The sequence below is a fragment of the Lontra canadensis genome, unplaced genomic scaffold (assembly GCF_010015895.1).
Source record: "Lontra canadensis isolate GAN:19392208 unplaced genomic scaffold, GSC_riverotter_1.0 scaffold88, whole genome shotgun sequence".
Lineage (NCBI taxonomy): Eukaryota > Metazoa > Chordata > Mammalia > Carnivora > Mustelidae > Lontra > Lontra canadensis.
The window spans coordinates 450,569-473,694 of record NW_022631082.1 but is presented as its reverse complement, the minus strand read 5'-3'; the positions used below and the strand labels follow the sequence as shown (position 1 = coordinate 473,694).

At 63.7% G+C, this 23,126-nt stretch overlaps 1 protein-coding gene across 3 annotated transcripts; it reads right to left on the bottom strand.

The window, feature by feature from the left end:
• Positions 1–923: 923 nt before the first annotated feature.
• On the bottom strand, positions 924–19,592 carry FZR1 (fizzy and cell division cycle 20 related 1). Of its 3 annotated transcripts, none has more exons than XM_032883542.1 (15): positions 19,404–19,592; positions 7,870–8,009; positions 7,275–7,397; positions 5,845–5,970; positions 5,674–5,737; positions 5,452–5,579; positions 4,896–4,978; positions 4,296–4,479; positions 3,728–3,793; positions 3,144–3,246; positions 2,873–3,057; positions 2,503–2,736; positions 2,145–2,249; positions 1,522–1,623; positions 924–1,130 (listed from the first exon to the last, which is right to left on the bottom strand). In XM_032883542.1, the coding sequence occupies exons 3-15, from the start codon at positions 7,341–7,343 to the stop codon at positions 1,089–1,091; spliced, it is 1,491 nt and encodes a 496-aa protein (XP_032739433.1). In that variant the 5' UTR covers positions 7,344–7,397; positions 7,870–8,009; positions 19,404–19,592; the 3' UTR covers positions 924–1,088. The 3 variants fall into 3 exon arrangements, with proteins under 3 accessions (XP_032739433.1, XP_032739435.1, XP_032739434.1); XM_032883544.1 differs by having other exon boundaries at positions 1,531–1,623; XM_032883543.1 differs by lacking the exon at positions 7,870–8,009.
• Positions 19,593–23,126: the final 3,534 nt, after the last annotated feature.

Below are 23,126 nucleotides of genomic sequence, written 5' to 3'. Positions count from 1 at the left end.
CCCAGGAGCCGAGGACGAGGGTGGGGGGGAAGGGGGGCTGCTGCTCACGCCCTGACCACACCCAGGCCCTCCCTTCCTCCTTCCCAGTCTCCTGGTCTGGAGAGGAGGCAGGAAGGGATGGGCCCATATGCAGCTGGACACAGCAGAGAACCATAGGGTGGGCTGGGAGAAGCTCAGGAAGTTTCTGGAAGGACCTATGGGTGCCTCCTCCCTGGCTGCCCCACAGCCAACGGCATAGATGGACAGGACCCGATGGGGTGGCCTGGGGTAAGGGGAATGGGCTGGGGAGCAGGAGCCAGATGCCCAGAAGACACGGCCTCTGGGGTCGAGTCTGCCCTTGGGTCACCCTGACTGGCTGCCCAGCAGGCCGCAAGCACCCGAGTCCGGCTTGGGGATGAAACAGGGCCGTGACGCCCGTCAGCAACAAGGACGGTGCGGGATCAGGGTACGTACAACGCAGCGAGCGGACCTGACTCGTTCTCCTCAGACAACAAGTCCAGCTCCCGATGACCGCCTTCGGCCCGGACACTGCCCAGGGCCCGCTCCAGACGTGGCGCCGTGTCCCCGAGAAAGTCAGCGGCACAGACGCCGGGGCAAGGGCAGCCGTGCTGGCCGCGGAGAAACCCGTCAGACGTCTGTCCCTCTGCTCCGTGGGCCGACCCCAGCCATCCGCCCAGCCCCAGCTGACCGGCCTGGCGTCCCGCCGTCTGTCCCGCAGGCGTGAGTGGTGATGGCAGCGGCGAGCACATACTTCTGGGAGGAGCACGCGGCCCCGGTGATGCCACGGCGGACGGAGACGGAAGCAGGCTGGGTCCCAGGAGGCGTCCATCGTGCTCCCAGCAGAGCAGCCCAACAGATGGTCCCCGCCGGGGCCCCCTCTCTTGCTGGGGCCCGGCCACGTCCCCGCCCCAAACACCGGCTGCCAGGGTTCGCAATCAGGCTTTAATGAGAATCTTCGGGGTCCTCCAGGCCCGACTCCCCGCCCGCCCCGGCTGCGTCCTCTGGGGACTGTGTGCTGGGGAGGGGAGGGTCCATGCACGCTGATGAGAGGTGGGACTCTGCCGACCCGGACGGCGAGGCCCGAGACTCTACCGGATCCTGGTGAAGAGGTTGAGGACTGACACGGACTCCTGCGGGGCACACAGGAGGGAGCGCTGAGCTGCAGCCCCCGGGCGGCCTCCCCGGTGATCGGGGGCCGCTGGGCCAGGCCACTGGGGCTGGGCCCGCGGCAGCACCGGCATCAGAAGGGACTTCTGCCTGGAGGGCATGCGAGGCTTCGGGCCAGGGGAGCCTGTGGGCACCATGCCCAGCATCCTGAGGCGTGTAGGGGAGCGAGGCTCTGAGCACCTTGTGCCATGTGGCCTGGGCTGTGTGGCAATGCGGGAGCAGAAAGGGGACTTGGGGGGTCCCAGAGGAGACCAGAGCCGACAGGGTAAACGGGGCTGGCCGGGTGACTCGGGGGGGGTGCCCAGGACAGGCTGAGGGGACGCGCGTGGGGGAACATCTGGCACTGATACCGACCCACTTTACCTTTGTCGAACGGGTTTTGCTAAAGACGTTCCAGAACCGCAGGGTTTCGTCCCCAGCACCAGTGACTATGGCCTCTCCATCAGGGGACATGGCCTGTGGAAGCAGACAGACCCTCCCCTTGGCCTTATGCCCTCCAGGCAGCCCTACTAGGACAGAGCTGCCGGGATGTGGCCGGGGGGCCGGGGGGGCCGGGGGGCACGGTGGGGAAGGCCCGAGGTGGGCTGCCTCAAGGACAGACACACCGCTCCATACAATCGGATAAATGATATGTGGGTTTAAGCACAAAACGTTTTCTTCCGAAAAGACAAAAAGCCGAGCACATCCGGAGAGGGATCCTTTCTCCGAGCCAGTGCACACGGCAGTCCAGTGAAACGTTCAGGGACCAGCGAGTGCCGGGACCGGTTACCGGCGGAGGCGCTCTCTGCGCATGCGCGGACGCACAGCTGAGCGGAGGAAGGGCAGGGCTGCAGGAAAGCGGGTGCCGGGTGGTGGGACAACCTGACTGTGTAGGCAGGCGGCCGCCCAGGCAGGGGGACACGGGTGCACGGGCTGCACACCGCCTCGGGGGCACGGGGCGGTGGCGTTCTTCCAGACCCCGGGCAGGGCACACTCACCAGGTACAGGACCCTGTAGGAGTGCCCGGTCAGCTTCGCCACCTGCGTCAGGGACGGGTACTTCCAGACCAGGATCTGGTTCTGCGAGTAGCCGTGCGTGCTCACCTGGGGGCGCAGAGGGTACTGCTGGGACTCAGGCTCCCCCTTCTGCAACCCTGGGCTCAGACGCGAGCGGTGCCGCACCCCCACCCAGGAGGCATCTCGGGCTTGCCAGGCAAGGCACAGAGGCCGCGGGTGACGGCGCTTGCCCCCTGGGAGACGGCCGGACTGAGCTGAGCCGACCAAGCTCCCGGGGCCCTGGGCTCTGAAGGCCTCCTGGGGCCGAGGCAGGAGGCGTGCGCGCGGGCCCAGTACTCACCAGCTCGTTGGCGTGCTTGGACCAGGCCAGGTTGCACACCTGCGAGCCCGTGTCGATGCACTGCAGCGGCTGCCCTGTGAGCGTGTTCCAGAAGCGGATGCAGCGGTCGGCCGTGCCGCCGCCAGACGCCAGCAGCCCGTGCTGGTGCGGGGACCAGGCAATGGCCTTCACGGCCGCCAGGTGCTCCGTGTACTGCTGCACGGGGCTCAGGCTCGAGTGGTTCCAGACCAGCAGCTGTGGGGGCAGCGGCTATGAGGCCCCCGAGCTCCTCCCAGCACCCCCGCCCCGCCGGGGCAGCACCTGCATTGCTGTGCCCTGCAGTGGAAGACACAGCCTGAAGCCGGGAGGGCAGGGGCCCCAGGGCACCTACCTTGTTGTCGTTGCCTCCTGAGGCGAGGAGCTGGTGGTCCGTGGACCACTTGAGTCCACACACCTCCTGCCGGTGGCCCTGCAGCCGCCGCTCGGCCTGCAGGGGCGGCGTCCGGATGTCCCTCTGCAGGATCATGCGGTCCCGGCTCCCAGACGACAGCTGGTCGGCGTTCCAGGCCAGCGCCCCTGTGGGCCGGGCAGAGGGCAAGGGAGGCTGAGGCCTGGCCCCCCAGGAATCACACTTGTCCCCCAGGGACTGGGTGGCTCCTCACCGACGCGGGCCGTGTGGCCCTCCAGCATGGACAGCTTCTTCCCCGCAGCCGCGTCCCAGATCTGCACAAAGCCCTTGTGCGTGCCGACGGCCACCAGGTTCCCCTAGGACCGATCACACAGGGAAGGGAGCGGGCGTCAGGCCCTCTCCCCGATGGGCAGCCCTGACTCTCCTCTCCCTCTGGGGGAGGTGCCACTTCTCTGCGAGTCCCTCTGGGCCAGGAGGACGGCCGTCCTCAGAACCCACTGGGAAAACGGCCACATGAGCACCCTAGCTGACGCACTAAGCATCTGTGTGCTTCCACGTGTGGCTGCCGCGCCAGCTGTGGCCGTGAGGAGGGCAGTCCACGGGGGACCACATCTGGCCTCGTATCTCTCGGGAGGAGTAACCATCTCGACCAGGCTGGGGACAGGCAGGAGTGCCGAGGCCGTTCCCCGAGCTTAGACAAGTGACCGCCAAGCTGGGGCCTGGCCCCTGTGGGTCTCTGAAGCCCCCGTAGCACTGTGCAGGGCCCCCGCCCGCGAGACGGGTCACATCTCCCCCGTGCCAGCCCTGCCTAGCTGGGGTCCGGGATCATGTACTGACCCGTTCAGACCAGCCCACAGACGTCACCGAGTCCCCTTCCACGGAGAGGTCGCAGAGCCGGGTCACCTGGGGGAGAGAGGAAGCGGCGGTGTGAGCTGACGCGCTGCCCGCCTGGCCTCCGAGGCCCGCCCCATCCGTTCATCCCCGTCTGTCCCTGTTCATTCGCTCGGGGACACCTCAGGTCTGTGCGCATGGGTGTCGGGGCTGAGAGCCGGGGCTCAGGAGGCTGCACGCTGGGAGGGGACACACACCAGCATAGGGACGACGGTGTGCACGGAGTCTGGACGGGGGGGTGGGGCGGGGGTGTTCGGGTGACCAGGGCGCTGTGCGGCAGGCGCAGGCCACAGGCTGCCTCGAGCACAGGAACAGCCCTTTCTGAGGCGGCTTCATGTGCCTCGTTTGGAATCCGCCTGCGTTTTACTCCCAAAGACGGCCCACCCCAAGCGCACCAGCGTCCTGCCCTGCAGGTCCTGAACCCCGGCACTACTCGGGTGGCCCCCTCAGCAGTGCCGGGCCAGCTCGGTCCTGCCCGCCCCTGCGCCCGCCCCCACGCGTGCAGCAGGGCCACCTGGCTGGTGCAGGCGCTCCACAGGTACACGCAGGTGCCCAGCCCCACGCTGAGCACGTTGAGGGACGACCAGTCCACCAGGTTCAGGTAGAAGTCGTCCTGCAGCTCTGGGGCGTCCAGGACCTTGAAGGGGATCTTGGAGATCTTGCGGGTGGGTTTCCGTGGCGACCGCAGCAGCTTCTGACTGCAGGGAGGGAGAGCCCGCCCCCCGCCCTAAAGCAGCCGCCGTCTCCTCTCCCCGGCAGCCCCACGTGCCCCCTCCCGGCCCGACGGGGTCTTCTGCTCATCCGGCCCTGCTTTCTGCCGCCCACGTGATCCCGAGGCTACAGGCGACCCAGCGGCCACCATTCTCCCTAGGCTCTGACAGCCACACCAGGCCCTCCGCCCAGCACCTCCTCAGGAGCCTTCCCTGACTCCCCTGCTGGGCCCAAAGCCGCTGAGCCTGCAGAGTGTCCCCAGTGCGGGACACCCCCTGAGACTCTCCTGCATCCCAGGCACAGGTCTTGGCCCAACCCTGGCTCCCAGGTGGCACCTGGCTGCCAGCCTGGCCCCGTCCCAGCCCTGTCCCAGCCCTGTCCCTGCCCACAGGCCCAGACTCACCTCTTGTTGCTGACTGGGGACAAGGAGTAGGGAGACACGTCATTGCCATCGTCAGGGCTGGCGCGCTTGGTGCTGAGGGAATACTGGAGGCGGGGTGGGGGGGACCTGGTGAGCGGAGCCTCAGCCCGAGTTCAGGGAGCTCCTGCCCGGAGCCCCGGTGCACCCTGCGCTGCTAGAGGCCGGGCAGGCGTGCGGGGTGCGCACGGAACCCGGACGAGCTCTGGGGAGAGGGATTCCGAAAAGCAAACCAGGCCTCAGGCCTGAGGCATTGTCTGGACAGTGACTTGCCTGTGTTAGCCTCCCCGCTGTCCCCACGGCCACCAGCCCCCCGGCCATCTCTTGGGAGACCCAAGCCAGGCTCCTTCGAGTTCTGTGTTGGGGCCACGCTGAGGTTCGGGACTGCGCACTTGGCCCCTGCCCCAGAGCTGCCTTCAGGGCAGCGAGAGAGCAAAGCCTCAGCTCGTGGCGTGGGGCTACGTGTCTGCCCAGCTGGGCGCAGGAGGGCCGAGCGGGGGCCGAGCCGGGTGGCCTGGTGTGGCGCGGGCTGCCGGCTCACCGTGAACAGGCCCTTCTTCTCGGGCGTGGAAGGCTGCAGCCTGCGGTCCTCCGTCTGCGGGTCCTGCACCTTCTCGATGCCGGCTCCCAGCAGCTCGTTCTTCAGCAAGGCAGAGTAGGCCAGGCCGTCTGTGGACAGCGGGATCTGTGAGCCACGGAGGGGCGGGGGGGGGGCGGGGGGGATGGACGTGGGGGCAGGGGCACGGGTGGCCTGACTCCTGACCTTTGCCATTGTCTGAGGTGGCATCCTTGGCTTTCCGGTTTTGGCTGGGGGACTTCTCATTCTCCTGCGGGAGAGGGGGGTGGAGGAGGCAGGGCCAGCTGGAGCGAGCCTCTGGGGCCCCTGCTCCCCCCGGCCCCTGCCCCGGCCGCCGCCCTCTGGGCAACCCCTCACATTGATCCTGTGGAAATTCACGCTCCAGTTGGCACCGGCCCTGGAGGGGATGAAGCGGTCCCCGTGCTTGCTGGGAGAGGACACGGGAGAGTTGGCTGGCGTCAGGGTTCGCCGCATCTCCGCGACCTGCAAGGATGGCAGGCGGTGCAGGTGCCTCAGAGCCTGCCGCGTGCAGGGCCGAGGCCGGCCTCCCTGCACTTGGCCTCTGGTCACTGAGCCAGGCATCGGTTCTAGAAATCCCGGCGGCAGCGGTAAGCCGGTGAGTGAGCCACGTGCTTGGTCTGGCCTCCCTGTTCCAGGAGCGGCAGAGAGGGGAGCGCCTGCACCGGCCACAGGGCTGTATCTGTTTCCCGGTCATCGCAGGTGGCGGGAAAGAGCACAGTGCGGACCCCGGACCCTGGACGCCCTGTGCGCTGAGAGCCACCGCCCCATCAGGGCCATCCCCCTCAGGCCAGGACGGTTCCCTGTGGAACCACGACTCCCTCACCAGAGCCGGGCAGTGGATGTGGGGGCTCAGCTCCCGGCAAACCGGCCCACCCCCTTTTCCCCATATGAGATGTGCAGTGGGTTGAACCATGTCTCCCAAAAGGACACGCTGAAGCTCTAACCCCGGCACCGGGATGTGACCTTACTCAGACACAGCGTCTTCGCAGGTGTAAGCCAGTTAAGACGGCCACACTGGAGAGGGACAGGCCCCAAATCCATGTCCCGTGTCCTCCTAAGACCCAGAGACGCTGACATACAGTGAAGGGGACACGAAGACAAGGCAGAGACGGGAGGGCTGGCCCTGAAACCAGGGACTGCCGGCCACACCAGGAGTCCTAGGAAGGACTCCCCCACAGGACCCCCAGAAGGAGCGTTGCCCCGAGACACCAAGGGCCTCGACAGCCTGTGGAGCTCAGAGAACGCAGAGAGGAGCAGCGAGCATGGCCTGCGACATGTCAGGAGCCCGGGACACAGGCAGCATGGCGGACCGGGTGGGGTACAGGGAAGAGGCACCCCCAAATGCTGCTGGCTTCCAGCAGATAAGGACCGGGACCCCTCATGCCACCATCACAGCTGTGCGCAGTCAGGCCAGCCCACAGGTCTGAGACACTGGGCCCCTTGCCTCCCTCTCTGGAAACTGAGAGCACCTCCCCCGCCCCCCTCCTCAGCCCTCAGTGCGGCCCCACAGGAACAGAGGTCTGGAAGCTGATGGTCCACGGTCCACGCGGGCTCCAGCAGCAGGAAGGGCGTGGGAAGCCGGAGGAGGGGACTCGCTGGTGTGGCTGTGCCCCTCCCCCACCCTGCACCCCCACCCCCTTCCGTCCTCTAGGAGGTGGAGCCAGAGGCTCACCGCAGTCCCCGCCCCAAGCCTCGCCCCAATCCCCCGCATGGAGCCAGGCCAGTGCCAGGCCAGTGCCGGCTGGGGTGGGGCGCCAGGAACTCACGCAGGGCATGGTGTTCTCATTCTGAACGACGATCTGCCGGAGGAGACGCCGCTCGTAGTCCTGGTCCATGGCGACACAGGGCAGGCCCAGCCCGCCGGCCAAGGTCAGCTGGCCAAAGTCAGCCTGGGGCAGGAAGGGCAAGACCAGGATCAGCACCAACGGCAGCAGCCCCCACCACTGCCTGGCGGCCGCTGAGAACTCCACACTGACGGCCGGGACCCCCCCCCATCATGTAGGGCCTCCCTCCTCGGAACTGAGGTGGGGGCCTGGTGCACCCCACAGGCTATGGAGGCCACAGGGGGTTGGGACGGAGAGGACCGGGGCTCCCCCCCGGCCTTTGTCCTGGTTAGTGCAAGTCTCTCATCTGTCTCTGGGCCATGGAGTTCGCCCCAGGGCCACCCCTCCAAGCCACGCAGCCCACCATGTCGCTTCCTGCTTCAGACCCTCTGAGGCCACAAGCTGCCCCCTGACCACACCCAGCCCTGAGATGGGGGGCTGGACAAGGTCTCAAGTGGTCCCAGCATGGGTTCCTCCCTGAATGGGGAAGCCTCTGTGTCCTAGAGCAAGACGGGGGGCGGGTGGCCACAGTCCTCACCCTGCTGGCCTGTGTGCACAGCGGGCAGGGCTCAACAGCACCACGTGGCAGAGCTCACACCCACTTCCCACTGTGCTCAACTCCGCTCGGAAGGCTTCTCGGAAGAGGAGTGAGAAGAGAGGAGGCAGCCGAAGAATGTTCTAGAAGGAGGAGCACATGGAGGGAAAAAAGGGCTGAGCGCTGTCCAGCACAAGGGGGAGCAGGCGGCCACCTCTGGGAGAAGGGTGCTCCTCACCACCGGGCCACACGCCAGGCCCCCTGCCAGGGGGTGCTTCCAGAAACCAATGCGGAACGTTTGCCAGCCGTGCCTCCCCTGGGGGCTCCACAGAGCCTCGAGGCCGGAGCAAGGATGTGGGGGACAGAGCCCAGCACAGGGGCTGCTCAGAGGACGGCAGCTTCCTGCGGCATGCCCGCTCTCCACCCCAGACTCCCTGAGCGCTCACAGTCACCATCCCCGCTACTCCGGCTGGAGCCCTGCGGCCCTGACAGGGAAGGACCAACTGAAAAGCAGAAGCCGGCCCAAAGTTCTAAGTTTATGAGTTCTGAAGTGCAGCACCCTGCGGAGGTCCACAGCTGTGTTTAAGGAAAAAATCACAGTAAGAGACACGCAGCAGAAGACGGAGTGTCAGGGGCGCCTGGGTGGCTCAGTGGGCTGAGCCTCTGCCTTTGGCTCAGGTCATGGTCTCAGGGTCCTAGGATCGAGCCCCACGTCAGGCGCTCCGCTCGGCGGGGAGCCTGCTTCCCCCTCTCTCCCCACCTGCCTCTCTGCCTACTTGTGATCTCTGTCTCTCAAGTAAATAAATAAAATCTTAAAAACAAAACAAAACAAAAAACCATGTAGCGTCGGAACGGCTTTAAGCACACAGCTCTGCGGTGTCGAGCACTCACGCTGTGCTGCAAACACCCTCGGCTCCAGAGCGAGCTCCAGAACCTTCTCACCCTCCCAAACTGAGACTCTGTCCCCACGAAGCACAAGCCCCACCCCGAGCCCACGAGCTTCTTTGTGTGTGTGTATGTGCGTGTGTGTGTCTCTCACAGACACACACACACACACACACACACACACACACACAGAGCCCGGGGACCCAGGAATTCCACTTCTAGGTATATGCCCTGGAGGAAAGGCAGACCCACACCCCGCCAAGCCCTCCAGCGTCCGCACTAACATGACTCCGGACAGCCGAGGAGACGGGCTCCCAAGTGTCCACCCCCAGAGAAGGATAAACCCGGTGCGGTCCCTCCACACGCCGGAACGTCATTCGGCCTTGACAAGAAAGGGCAGTCCGACCCCTGCCACACCATAAGCACACCTGGAAGACCCACGCTCAGGGAGAGAAGCCAAACCCGGGGCCCATCCTGAGGGATCCCACTTACGGGGGCTCCCCAGAGGGTCCCGTCCGTAGAGACAGGGCAGACCAGAGAGAACACGTGCCCTTGCGAAGACACCCGAGGGCGGCCGGGGGGCTCAGTTAAGTGTCTGCCTTCGGCTCAGGTCATGATCCCGGGGTCAGGGGACCGAGTCCTGTGTCAGGCGCCCTGCTCAGCAGGGAGCCTGCTTCTCCCTCTTCTTCTGCCCCTCCCTCTGCTTATTCTCTCGCTTACTTTCGAATAAATTCTTCAAACAAAGACACCCGAGGAGAGTACTAGCTTCGTGTCACCTGGGAAGGGACAGACCTGGGGGTCCACCACTCACACCTCTCCAGCTCTGGCCGCACAAGAAGATAGTCAGGCCAACCTGCCTGAGCCCCACTTTTGACATCCCCGAAGGGCCTCTCTGCAGGTTCCCGGGCCTGTGGCAGAGAGACCGGGTACAGCACACGGCTGAAGGACCAGCATAAGCCCAGAGTCCTTGACTCTCACCTGCCACGAGGGGACACAGAGCGCTGGCCTGGCGTGGTCCAGGCCCAAAGCCAGACACTCAGCCAAAAACAAACCAGCTGGATTGGACTTGGAGGAACATGTGTGCGGCCACTAGTCGCCATGGTGTGCCCCATACCGTGCACCACGTTCACACGCATGTGAACCCATGATGGCTGAGCCGGGGCAGCAAGGCCCTGTGTTATGTAGGGGTATGGACAGGGGCTCCTGCCCAGAGGCCTGACGTGGGTGCCCACCTGCCCCCGGGCCCTTCCTCCCAGGGCCTGGGGTTCCCGAGCTCCCCCAGCCCCATCATCCCCACAGGGCCACACAGCAGGCCTCCTGCTTTGAGTGAAGCGGGGTTGAGGCCCTCCCTCTGGGGTATACCTAGGGGAGCAGCCACCCCCTTCTTGGCAATCGCCCTCCACCCTACATGGACACTGTATGCCCCGGCAGAGGTACCTGGACTGGTTCAGCCCATTTGTCACAGAGCAGAGTCCGGAAGTGGGCTGTGTCCCTCTAGCCTCCCTCACTTCTCTGGGGGTGAGGCCCTTTCCCATCCAGCTCCCAGTCCACCTACTGGCCTGCCCCAGTATGTACCCCGTGTGCCGTCACCACAGGGACCACTCCTGGGCCGTGTGGCCACACGAGTTTGTGTCCAGGCTGGAGATGCCCACTCAGAGGATGGGGGTTCCCCCCGGGTGAGCCTGGGCCACATGCAAACCGGAGCTGAGCTCCAGGAGGCCAGCGACCGCTGTGAGAACCAAGACTCCCCCGGGGGGGTTGTGTCAGGGAAGGAAGAGGACAGGGACACAAAGAGCAGCGATAATGGCTCCGTTCTGCTAAGTTCTACCCTCCTGGGTACTCTGCCAGAGTCGGGCCAGTCAGCTGTCCTCTCCACCACACAGATGAAACAAGGGTGAGAGAGGCAGCTGACGGCCCCGGCCTATGTGCAGAGTCAACCCTGGCCTGCCCTGACTGGAGCCTATTGCCGCCGCCCAGGCAGTGAGCCCTGGGGAGCCCGGTGAAGGCCATGTTCAGTCCCAATGCTCAAGAGATGTCCCTCCCCTGCTCTCCCCACGCAGGGCTGCTCAGGGACAGTGGGACTCTGAGGGGCACGAGGGCTTCAGCAACGGCTCTAAACCTCTCAGCCCAGGTGAACTTGGTTCTGATGGAAACCAGAGCCCCCTATTCACAGAGCAAGGCCACCACGCTTGTGTCCTCAGGTGACTCCCCAGGAAGCTGGCAAGGCTGATGTGCTGCACGGACGGCAGGGCCCAAGAGAAACCAGAAGTGTCCGCAAGATGAGACAGACCACAGATGATTTTATTTAAAAAACAAGACAAGTTGGGGGTGGGGGCGTATGATACCGGCCAGCCATGGGAGGTGGTGGGTGCGCTCATGCCCACCCCGGCACGGCTGGAGGGCAGCAGGGCCCCAGCACCGAGCCCTGCACTCCCTGACGCCCCCGGCCGCCCCCGTGAACGGAGCAACAGGCACATGCGCTCTTGGCAGGAGCTGAAACCCGACTTCCAAGGAAGGCAACTTGGCAGTCGCCTTCCAAATTTAAAACGCACATCCTCTCCCATGCGGCATCTCTGCTTCTAAGAATCCGCCTGTAATAGCCCCGTGTGTGCAAAGCCACGTGTACAAGGACGCTCGTGCAGGCTGCGTGTGGAGAAGGCGAGTGCTGATGCAATGGCGTGAGGCTCCTGTCCCCACCGGGGCACAGGGCAGCGGCCAGGGCAGTGGGAGGGCCAGCGGGCCCCACGCACATGAGTGCAGCTCCGAGCCAACAAGCTACTTTCGGAGGGAAAAGCCAGCGGCACGGGTCAGCGTGCGGAGAGGAACAGGGGCTGCGGGCCGGGAGAGGAAGGAGCCATGCTTCCCCGGGCAAGCTCGCACTTCTTGGATCCCCGCTGCGGCCCAGGGGCGGGGCACGGCTGGCAGGGCACCCCGCGTTCAGCCGCCTTCACTGCACACTTGAGAACTTCCTAAGGAAACACCCGAGAGCCCGCGGCGACTCGTGTTAGCGAGCAGTCTGGAGCATGGACTGTCCACGGGCTGCTGCGGAAAGGGCCCCCCGCACCCCCAGGCCGAGCCCAAGACAGAGCCGGAAGGCAGCAGTGAGCGCCTCCCTGGCCCCAAGCTCGCCCTGCTGACTGGCAGGCTGGCGTCCAGGTCACGTGAGGGGGGCAGGAGTCATCGGCCACTCGCTGCCACTGTCCCTTCCACTGGGTACCGCACTGGCAGACTTGCCCTCCCACCAAGCAAACCTTTAAGAAGGGGGTCTCCTCTTCTTCCAACGTGGCCCCCAGGATGAGGAGCCAGGAGACCCACCCCAGGCCACTGCCTCACACAAGCTTCCAAGCCCTGAGCCCGCTCTTCTGGGAGACGGGCAGCGCCCCAGTCATCTCAGAGGACAATGATGAGGTCGCCATGCAGTGAAAGCTGGTCTGTACGGGTCAGAGGTCACCGAACACCCAGGGCTGCCCTCCCACGCACTGGCTATGTTCCGCTCCTCGCCTATCCAGGGCCCCGATTCCCCCTGGCGGTCACGGAGTGGAGCCCAGCTCCTCTGCAGCCCCCCGCTAGCCCCGAGCTCTCCCAGCCCCGCCGTGTGCTGCTCACACGGCTTCCGCCCACTGAGCACTCAGCAAAGACGCTCTCACTCCAGGTACCACCCAGTGGTTCTCGCCGGGGCCATCCTGCCCCTCAGGGGACACTGGGCAGTGTCTGGGGACATGTGTGGTTGTCATGACTGGGGTGCTCCTGGCATTGAGGTGTGGGGTCTGGGGCCGCTGCTCAGCCCCCCACAGTGCTGGCAACATGCCCCCACTGAGAGCAGGTCTGACCAGAATGTTCCCAATGCCGCGGGGCAGACCCGCTGGAGGCCAGCAGATGAGGGAGGCCATGGAACATAGGCTGGGTCCAGTGTGAGCAAGGACCAATGACACAGAGCACGCCGCCTCCTATACCATCTCCCAGCCCCCTGGAGTGGGGGTGCGGCTGCGGGGGGCACGGCGAGGGTGGTGGCATGGACACGCGAAGGTCTCCCCTCCAGGCCCGGGGGCAGCACAGCACACACCGCAGCTCCTCCCAAGTTCGCGCTGGGCCCCAGGCCCCCGGGACGGAGCACGCTGCTTCTAGGAGCGCTCACCAAATTTCAAGTCCTTCAAGGTCCGGCTCATCTCGAAAAACCAGTCCCTCCTGGTTCTGATGTTGTAAGGCTTCCCAGCAAAAGCCGAAGGAAGGAAACATGCCCACTACAGGGCTCTCGTGACTCGGTGTCTCGAGGGTGAGGACGGTCTGCATGTGGCCACCCAGGAAACGGTTTACACCGAGGCCCTCCCCGTTGTGATGACCACAGAGGTCCTGGACGCCACCCGGCGTCCCCCCGCAGAGCCGTGCTGTGAGGGTAGGTCCAGCTTCTGCGGGGGAAGCCGCACGTGCCAGCGGGTGGCGGTCGGGGGCAGCTGCTGCGCACACCGGAGAGAGGAGCCTACGGACACCAGCTGCCCCCTCCTGTGTGTGCCCAGGCTCCCAGGCGAACCTGGCCCTGTGGGACAAGGATGGCAGCTGGCAGCGTGGTTCCGTGTCCCGGACTCGAGTCTGCCCCCAGAGGCAACGCCATCGCGCTCTCACGCAGGAGGAAGCTGCTAGGATCCTCCCCGGGAAATCCAGCTCCAGCGCCCACGCTGCCCCTCCTGCCCGCGGCCTCTCAGATCACGACGCTCCCTCAGGTGGGAGGGTCCCCGGCCCCAGCACCCGAGTGACCAGCCACCAAAGACCGAAGGCCTGCTCTGGAGTGGGGCGTCATGTCCCATGGTCGGTTCTGGGGGGAGCCACCCGCCCGTGAGAACTATGCTTGTACGCGGCTAGGGGCTCCCTGGGCACCGTCACCTGGGGCACGGGCCTCCGTGGGGCCCCTGGAATCTCCAGCGCGCGCACCCGTCCAGAGGCCCCCAAGCGGGGGCTGCAGGAGACCCGGGGGAGCCCCGCGCTCCCGGACCACCTGACACGCAGCCCTTTCCTCCTGAGGAAGAGGAGGGCGTCCTGCTGGGCCCTGGGCGGGTTCTTCTCAGCCATCCTCTAAGACACTGGGGAAATACCACATGAGGAAGACCCAACTAGAAAAGGGGGAGTTGTCCAATTTTCTGCTCACGTGGGAACCTCTGGCTTTGCTGCCTCTGCCTTGGCTCAGCCTCCCACCCCCACCCCACACTGCACGGTCCTGGAAAGGTCTACCGGAGAAAGGGGGGCTTCAGAGGAGGACACCCCTGGCCTGGAGTCCTCGCTTCCGCTCCCACTGGCCCGGCAGCCCTGGGCGAGCAACGGGAGACGCCGCCTTCGCAGCTACCAAACTGGGTCTGACCCAGAGGAGAGGCTGAAGTGGCAGCGGGCCCCGTGTGCTCAGGGACAGGTGCACCAGACTCCAGCCGGGCCTGCTCCCTGCCCCTCTGTCCACGGCAGGGGGCTGGGTGGAGCCCCTTGCCCTATCCCCCCAGGGCCTGCCCCTGCCCCAGAGGAGGGAAGACTTTGGTTAGTAAAAGGCGGGGCTCTGGGGCAGAAGGCCTGGCCGTGGTCCCCAGATACGGACTAGATCACACGCTCCCAGGCTGCTAAGAGCTGGGGCACAGAACGGGGACTTCAGACCATGAACCCCTGCGCCCCCAACAGTGGAGGGAGCGCGATGTGCTAGTGGTCCCTCTCCTTGCGCTATAGCAGAAGGCAGGCCTGGGAGAGCTGGAATCAAAAGGGACCGCCCCTGACACAGGACAGGGAGATGATATACCTCCCCCCGGGGGCTGGTACAAATCAGCACGAGGGTCAAGTTATTTCTGGGGAGGCTCGGGGGCAAGGGCTCCTGAGGAGCGCGTTCTAGCACGCCTGACCTCCCTCTGTGCAGACAGGCCCCAGGGTTCATCAGCAATCCTGCGCCCCAGGCCTGGCGGGCTTTCTGGACCAAAGGCTCCCCTTTCTAGCCTGTGACAATGGCCCCGGGAGACATGGTCAGCTCCCCAGAAGAGCACAGCTGCGTGAAGCTGCGTGAAGCCCCAGAAATGCGCCCAAGGTGAGGCCACTGTCTCCCAGCTCTACTGGGCACTGCTAGGCGTCCATTCTCCAGTAAGACGGGGTGAGACATCCAGCCCCGAGGGCTTTAGGGTCCTCACCAGTGCAGAGGACGCAACCTGCCTCCCCCACAAAGGAAGGATGACTTGGCAACAGCCCTGAGCGATTTATGCTCGCGTACGTGTTTGCAGCTATGGCTTATGTCAGAGCGCCTGATCACAGGCTGGACAGGCCTTAAAGGGGTTCAGGGTGAGCCCCTCACAATAGCATCTGCTCACACACCTGTAGGGATGGGGAACTCACCCCCTCACAGGTAGCCTTGAGCATCACAAAGTGCTTCCTCGATTATGTCTCTCCATGGATCCCACCTCTGGGTTCCAGGTGGGGGCAGAAGAAAACCCTAAAACCTAGTACGTTTAGGGCAAGGACCCCCAAACCCACCTGCTGGCACTGGGCCACGTCACTCTCCGTAGGGGCCATCATGGGCACGGCTGGGGGCTGAGCAGCACCCCTGGCCCCCACCCCCAACGCCAGAACACCCACTGACAAGCACAAATATCCCCAGACACGGCCCGCAGTGAACCCAAGCCCCCGGACTCCTCTGGGGGAGGAGCAGTTTCTCTCAGGCCCAAGACACCAGTGCTGACCTGTCTCTTGCCGTTCAGCCTCCTGTAAGTGCAGACAGACAGCTCCCAGCAGCCGTCGGCCCCTGCCCTTGCCCCCTCACCAACCCCCCCCATGCCACCTCCACCCCAGCCCGCCTCTGCGTCTTTCCCCTTCTCGTAGGACCCCATGCAAATACAGCCGGACCCTTTCCGCACAAACCCACCAATCCTTCCTCTGGGCAGAGCACGAGCGAAAAGGCACGGGATCTGGTAGGAGCAGGTGCTGTCCTAGAGAACCACACAGAGGCTCGGGGCGGCTCGGTGTGAGAACGAGCTAGGGGCCGGAAGAGGGACAGGGGAGGCCGGAAGAGCACTGTTCTGGGCCTCGTCCTGGGGCGGATGGCAGGACAGGGGGACCGGGAGTGGCAGGAGTTGTGCCTCTAGGCACTGAAGGTGGCGTCCCGTGGAGACTGGGCAGAGCACCAGGGAGCAGGGGGACCAAGGGGACCCAACTGTGCCTGCCCAGGCCAGGTGAGGAAGCGGGCAGTCCCGAGAGGATGGGGGATGGAGACGAGGGACCTTGTGAGGCCAGGGCGGGAAAGGTTCATGCTAATCAGCCCGGATGCCTGCAGGACACCCAGACGACAACCGGCACTGGCCACGTGGGCCTGGAGTTCCAGAGCCAGCCTTGGCACCAGCAGCAAATGAGGACAGGAAGTGAAGTGTGCCCACCAAGAAGGTGTGCAGAGAGCAAAGCCGCATCTGAGTTCAGATCAAACATGAGGGTCACCACGGGAGAACCTGTGCTCAACTGTTCGCAGCAGCTCTGGTCCCCACAGGAGAAAGGTGGTGACAGCCCAAGTGTCCGCCACCTGGGGAGGAGATACACACGTGTCCCCCACGCGCGGGAGCGTCCAGTGGCCGCCAGCAGGAGCGAGGCCCCCACGTGCCGCCCCGGGAAGAGACCCCGAGCTCACAGCGCTCAGGGAGGGACCCAGACACAGACGGCCACATGGGGTGTGAGTCCACGCATGTGACACGCCCAGACCAGACTCAGCCTGACAGAAAAAATGGGGCAGTGGTTGCTGGGGCTGGGGAGGGTGCAGGACTGATGGGTAAAGGGAAGAAGGTTTGTTTGGAGCGATGAGAATGTTCTGGAATTAAGGTGATAGACGCAAAAACTGAAAAGCGCTGCACTGTATACTTTAAATCGGTAAATCACATGGCACGGCAATTCTATCCGAATCGATGTGTTACCAGCAAAGATTCGGCAAATAAGGAAAAGCAGGGCCAGTAAAGGAGGCTGCTCGCTGGCGGGGAGGTGTAGGAAGCCCGGGGAGAGTGGAATCCACAGTCCACTTTTCGGGGGCCGGGGGTCATTCGTTCGGCACGACGGTCGAGGACCAAACCAGCTGCACCTGCTGGGATGCGACGTGTCGCCTGTTCTGGAACAGCGAGGAAGCCACAGTAGGAGAAAGCAGTCGTGCCAAGGACACAAGGATGCACGGCGGCTGGGGGCACAGTGTCCGGAGCGCTAGCGCCGCCCAAGAAGGAGCTCTGTGTGCGAGTCTCGGTGCTCGACAGAAGGAAGCAGCTGCAGGACGTAACCAGCTCCAAGCCGCCCACCACCTGCGGCCGCTCTGCCAGCACCAAAGCTCGGGCAGGCGGAGTGAGAGGTGGCCAGGACGGTGACCAGTGGCCCTGACAAGGGGGAGGCTACTGGGGCCAGTGATGGATCAGAAACCAGACTGTGGGAAGCTTCGGGGCGGAAGAGGGGCAGCTCAATATTCCTTCCCCAGCTCTGACGGCCACCCGCTCCCTGTGCCAACTCCCAGGATGGCAGGTGGACCCTACCCTCTGGCTGTCCCCACCCGTTAGCTCCCACTCCAGCCAGTGTTCTCAAGCTCCAGCCTTATGGGGCACTGAGCAGGCTCTGGGCATCCCTGACCCCACCCACCCGATGCCAAGAGGGCCCGCAGTCGTGATCACCACAGATGTGCCCAGACAGCACCCACGTCTCCAGGTGAGAACCTCTGCTCTAGAAGAGAGTGACGACGGCAGTGCCATTTCACTGGTTCCGAAAAGACCAAGTCCCTTGATCCTGAAGGTCCAGGATCCACCCTCCAAACAGAACCATCTGGGACCCTCTCATCCTGCTCAGTGCTACCAAGCCAAAGGTCCCCACAACCAGCCCCACTCTGGTCCAAACCTGCCAGGCCAGAGGCCCCAACAAGCAGTACTGGGAAACTTTGCTGACACAGAGCCTCGTGTGAGTGGAGGCAGACCAGCGTCTGGAAACTCATCGCCTCCCCATCTGCTTGCAGGCACTTCTCCCCTAGCCCCCAACAGCCACTGCCACTGGCTGGGCCACGGGGGTCTGAGATTTCCCCTGGAAAACAGTCACGGGGAGTGGGGGGTGCTCCAAAACGGCCAGCATGGCTCGCTCCCTGGACACTGCCCACCACCCAGCAAAGCACCCGTCCTTTGAACCAAGAGCTGTCCAAGGGCCAGAAGCCCGGGTTTCAGAGGGGGGAGCCCAGAATGCTCAACCAAACCCTCCTGAACAGTGGAACCTTGTTCCCTCTGCAAGTGCCCCTAACAGCCAGCACACCGGCCTGCTCTGGGGCCAGGACAGCACGGCAGTCCAGTGGTTTCTGCTGGAACAGAAGGGGCGCGTGACCTCCCGGGCGGAGACGGCCCACGAGGAATCCTGCACGAACAACAGCCTAGAATGTGTTCTAGGGGACAACGCACCACTCTGGGCACTGTCCCCAGAAGATCTCATCAGCCTCTAGTGTGCAAACACCCCCCCATCGTCCACCAGGAGACCACCCAACCTCCTGTGTTTGGAAGACCCCCTCACCTGCCCCCAATCTGGGGTAGGGGGAGCAGCTGGGCATGCTGGTGCGGACTGGTTTTCTTTTGGTAAATCCTCCCCATTTCAAGCATAGTAAGAAGTTGGGGGGGGGGCGAGGGCGTGGTGCAGCCTCACCAGCGGGAGGCATGAGGTCATCACTCTGCAGACTGGAGTGAAGGGGGGGCTAGTTCCCAGCATGACAGGCGCCTGAAAGAGGGGCGGATTTCGCGGGGAAAAGAACAGGGAAGAACAAAACAGGTCTAGGCTAGACAGCTGCAGAGCGGAGGGTCTCCGGCTTTGCGCTGGGGGCGAGTCTAGACAGTGCAGACCCAACGCGAGGGGGAGCACGGCTGATATGGGGAGAAGCAGTCCACCCCTGGGGGCTCCCGCTGGCGGCGGGGGGCTTCCAGGAAGAGGCGGGATGTTGCGGGGCAGGCGGGTGGCTGGGCAGAGCCAGGCCCTGTACGAGTTTGGTGGGGTCAGGGCCCACACGGAGAGCTGGACACCGGCGCGACGGCAGCTGCAAAGGGTCAAGCCGGGGGGCCGGGGGAGCAGAAGGCCGTGGGGCTAGGAGCGAGGCGGATCACGGATGCGCCCCAACGGCAATGCCCAAGTGCTTCTGGGTGCCAGGAACCCGGAGGGGCGCCCACACCGACAGGGTCCCCACACCTGCGTCTACTCGCCCCGGGGGCCCGGTTCGAGCCCCGCCGCGTCGTGACAGCCATGGGGGGCAGGCTCGACCGCGCAGGGCCTGCGCCGGGATGGCCCCAATTTGGAAGGCGGGCTCGAGAGGCCAGAGAAGAGGCGCCGAGCTGGGAAGGGGTCGGCTCGGGCCCGTGTCTAGCGGACCGCGGACGCGAGCCGCGGCGCAGGTCTCGGGCGGCCGGTGGCTCGGGCCGGGGCGCTCACGCAGGGCCGGTTTGGGGGTGAAGACGGGAGGAAGGTGCGGAGGTCACCCCGGGCCTAGCTCGGCAGGGGGGCGGGTTCAGGGGGGCTGGCAGGCTCCCGGAGGGGCCCGAGCGTGGGGGCCGCCAGCCCGGTGTCGGGCGGTGGGAAGGCCCGCGCCGCCGTCAGGCCCCGGCCCCGCTCGGGCGGTCGCGGCTCGGGCCCGGGGGGCGGGTCCTCAGACCCCGCCGCCTCACCTGGCTCGCTCCGGTCGCCTGCTGGCTGCGCCGACCCCGCCTCTCCCGGCGCCGCGCCGCACCGGCCTCAGCCGCCCGCAGCTCCACTGGTCCGGCCGCGGCCGCCGCGGACGGGACCCCGGGCTCCGCGCTCCTTAATATGGCGGCGGTCGCTGTTCCGCGGCCTCCCGGAGCCCTCCTCCGCCGCGCGCGCTCCCGCGGCCAGCCACGCCCCCGCGCCGGCGCGCTGCGTGCGGCCGCCCCGCCCCGCCCCGCCCCCGCGCGCCCGGGCCTCCCGCGGGGGCCGCGCCCCGCCCCGCCCACCCTGCACGACTGCGCCTGCGCGCGTCGGGCATCTCGGGAGGACGTGACGTCGCCCGTGATTCGAATCAATACAGGAAGCGCGGCGACACGCGTTGCCACGGGCGACCGAGGCCAGCGGGGTCCCCCGGGGCGGGCGGAGCCCGTTGCGTGGGATCTGCGGGAATGGCTCCGCTTAGTTTAGGACGTGGTTCTCCGCAGGGGACGGTGCCAGGCCCGGGCCCTCGAGAGCGGGCCCGCACCCGGTGAGGGCAGTGACGCTGCGTGGTCAGGCGCGGGTGCGCGCAGCGGCTGGTGCCCGTCCGGCCGGGAAAGACCGCACCGCCCGCGGCGGGACCTCCGGCCGGCCGGCCCAGGTTACCGCGCTCCCACCCCGTGCTCGCCCGGGCCCTGGCCGTCTCCGCCTCACGCCGCCACCCCCCGTGGGCGGAGGATCCGGACATCTTCCAAAGGGCAAGGGGAGGACGGGCCGAGCAGCGCACGGGGGCTCGCCACCGTGACGCGCCGGGAAAGGCGAGTCAAACCAGCGAGCGACCCCTTCACGGCCGCCTGGGCGCCCTGAGGAAAGGGCGGGAGGCAGGGCGAGTGCGGGGGGCCGCGACGCGGGTGGGGTGGGACGTGGGCAGCCGCCGTGCGGACGGTGCGGCCGCCCCGCAGAGACTCGGTCCCCCGCGGGCTTCCCGGAGGCCCGGGCGAGTCCCCTCCTGCGCGCCCGTCTGCCCGGGGGAGCCGGAGCCGGGTCCGCCGAAACGTCCGCACACGGAGACCCAGAGTACGGGTCACAGTAACCGAGCAGGGCAGACGGCACGGGGATCGCGCAGGCCGAGGGCCCTCTGTCCGCGTCGCGCCGCCCTGGCTGGCGGGGAGAAGGCGCGGGGCGCCGGGTGGACGGCCTCGGCGGACTAATAAAACCAGGAAGGATGGGTTTCTAACGCGGCCCATCGGGGACATGTGGGCGCAGGTTTGAAGGAAAGAAAGAGGCCGTGGCTCCGGGTTTCTGTATGTTTGGTAGGAAATGATGCACTTAGGCGACGCACCTGTACCTGACTTCAGTGAGCTCCGCCCACAGCGCGGGACCTGGCGTCATCCAATAAACACATCGCCCGAGCCAGAGAAGTAGATTTTAAGTTTTCCTGTTAGCCGCATTTTAAAAATACAAAGAAACCAGTGTATTTAATTTTAATATACTTAATGTGTCCAAAATAGTTACATTTCAACGTTTTATCAGAATCAACAGTTACCAGTGAGATACCGTTTGTTCTTTTCTCATAATGTCTTAAAACCCAGTATGTGTGCGCTCGCAGCCCATCTCAGTTTGGTGCTAATTGTCATTGTTAAACCTTGATCTCTACAATGTATAAAATTGACAGTGGGACAAGTAAATTCACGTACAAGCGTGCTTCAAACGTTTCCAACAACTGGATCAAGTATCAGATTTTTCCACCTCTAAATTAAATTTTATTTATTTTTTGTTCTTAAAAATATTTTATTTATTTGAGAGAGAGAGTGCACACAAGCTGGGGGAGCAGCAGAGGGAGAGGGAGCAGCATACTTCCCACTGAGCAGGGAGCCTGATGGCGGGATTCAGTCCTGGGACCCTGAGATCATGACCTGAGCGGAAGACAGATGCTTCACAGACTGAGCCCCCCAGGCCCCCCTAAATTAAATTTTGAAAATTAAAAAAGTCACTTCTGTAGCTACACTGGCCACCTTTGAAATGCTCCATAGCCCCCAGCCCCCTCTGGCTAGTAGCTATCCTACTGAACGGTGCAGATACAGAATATGTCTGTCGTAGAAAATTCTACTGAACACAGAAGGTGCAAAGCAGTGCCTAGCATAGAACAGATCAATAAAAGTCAGATGAGCAGGGCGCCCGGCCGGCTCAGTCAGGACAGCATGAGACTCCTGATCTTGGGGTCGTGAGTTTGAGCCCCATGTTGGGTGTGGAGATTAGTTAAAAAATACGTATAAAATCTTTTAAAGAAAGTTTTAAAAAATCTTTAAAATCAAACAAGTGTCAAATGAAACAACTTCTTGAATATCTACCGTTCCAGACAAGGTCCAATCATCCTTCCTCAGACCCACCACCAGATTCAATAACCGTGTCTGGGGGTGCCTGGGTGGCTCAGTGGGTTAAGCCTCTGCCTTCAGCTCAGGTCATGGTCCTGGGGTCTTGGGATCGAGTCCCGCATCGGGCTCTCTGCTCAGCAGGGAGCCTGCTTCCCTTTCTCTCTCTGTCTGCCTCTCTGCCTACTTGTGATCTCTGTCAAATAAATAAATAAAATCTTTAAAAAAAAAAAAAAAAACACCGTGTCTGCTCGTTGCTGCTTCTCACTCCACACAGCATTCTAGCTCCAATGGAACAGCAGAGCTAAAGGGAACAATTCAGATGCTGTATTTTCTTTTCTTTTTTTAAGATTTTATTTCTTTGACAGAGATCACAAGTAGGCAGAGAGGCAGGCAGAGAGAGAGGAGGAAGCAGGCTCCCCGCAGAGCAGGGAGCCCGATGTGGGGCTTGATCCTGGGACCCTGAGATCATGACTTGAGCTGAAGGCAGAGGCTTTAACCCACTTAGCCACCCAGGTGCCCCATAGATGCTGTATTTTCAAAAAAACATTCCGATGGTGATGAAAAAGTGGCCAGATCTCTGGTGTTTCTTACTTTCATTTCCAACAGAACATGATGCACACTTAGGGGTGGGGGGAGCAAGTTTTACATGAATCAAAAATTCCACCTCCACCATCTGACTTGATTGTTTTATTTTAAATCCAAGACAGCCTCTGACAAGGCTGGGATTTGGCTGAGGCCCGGGAGGGGGCTTGGGCGAGGTCAAAGTTGGATCCTGTCTTTATTTAAAAGTTTGGATTTCGGGGCACCTGGGTGGCTCTGTTGGTGAAGCATCTGCCTTCGGCTCAAGTCATGATCTCAGGGATGGATGGAGACCCATGTCCTCGGGCTTCCTGCTCAGCGCGGAGCCTGCTTCTCCCTCTCCCTTTGCTCCTACCCCCACTCATGATCTCTCTTTCTCTCTCTTGCTTACCCTCTCTCAAATAAATAAACTTAAAAAATAATAAGAGTTTGGGTTTTTTGCATTGATTTTGATTTTTTAAAATATTTCATTAATGAAGGAAGAAAGGATAGCACAAGAGATCACTGAGTGTGGTTTCCCATCCCAAACTTACCAGCTCAGCACAACATAGCTGTTATTTCACTATTCTGGAGATCAGAAATCTGACATGGGGGGCGCCTGGGTGGCTCAGTGGGTTAAAGCCTCTGCCTTTGGCTCGGGTCATGATCCCAGGGTCCTGGGATTGAGCTCCGCATAGGGGCTCTCTGCTCGGCAGGGAGCCTGCTTCCCTATCTCTCTGCCTGCCTGCCTCTCTGTGTACTTGTGATTTCTGTCAAATAAAATCTTAAAAAAAA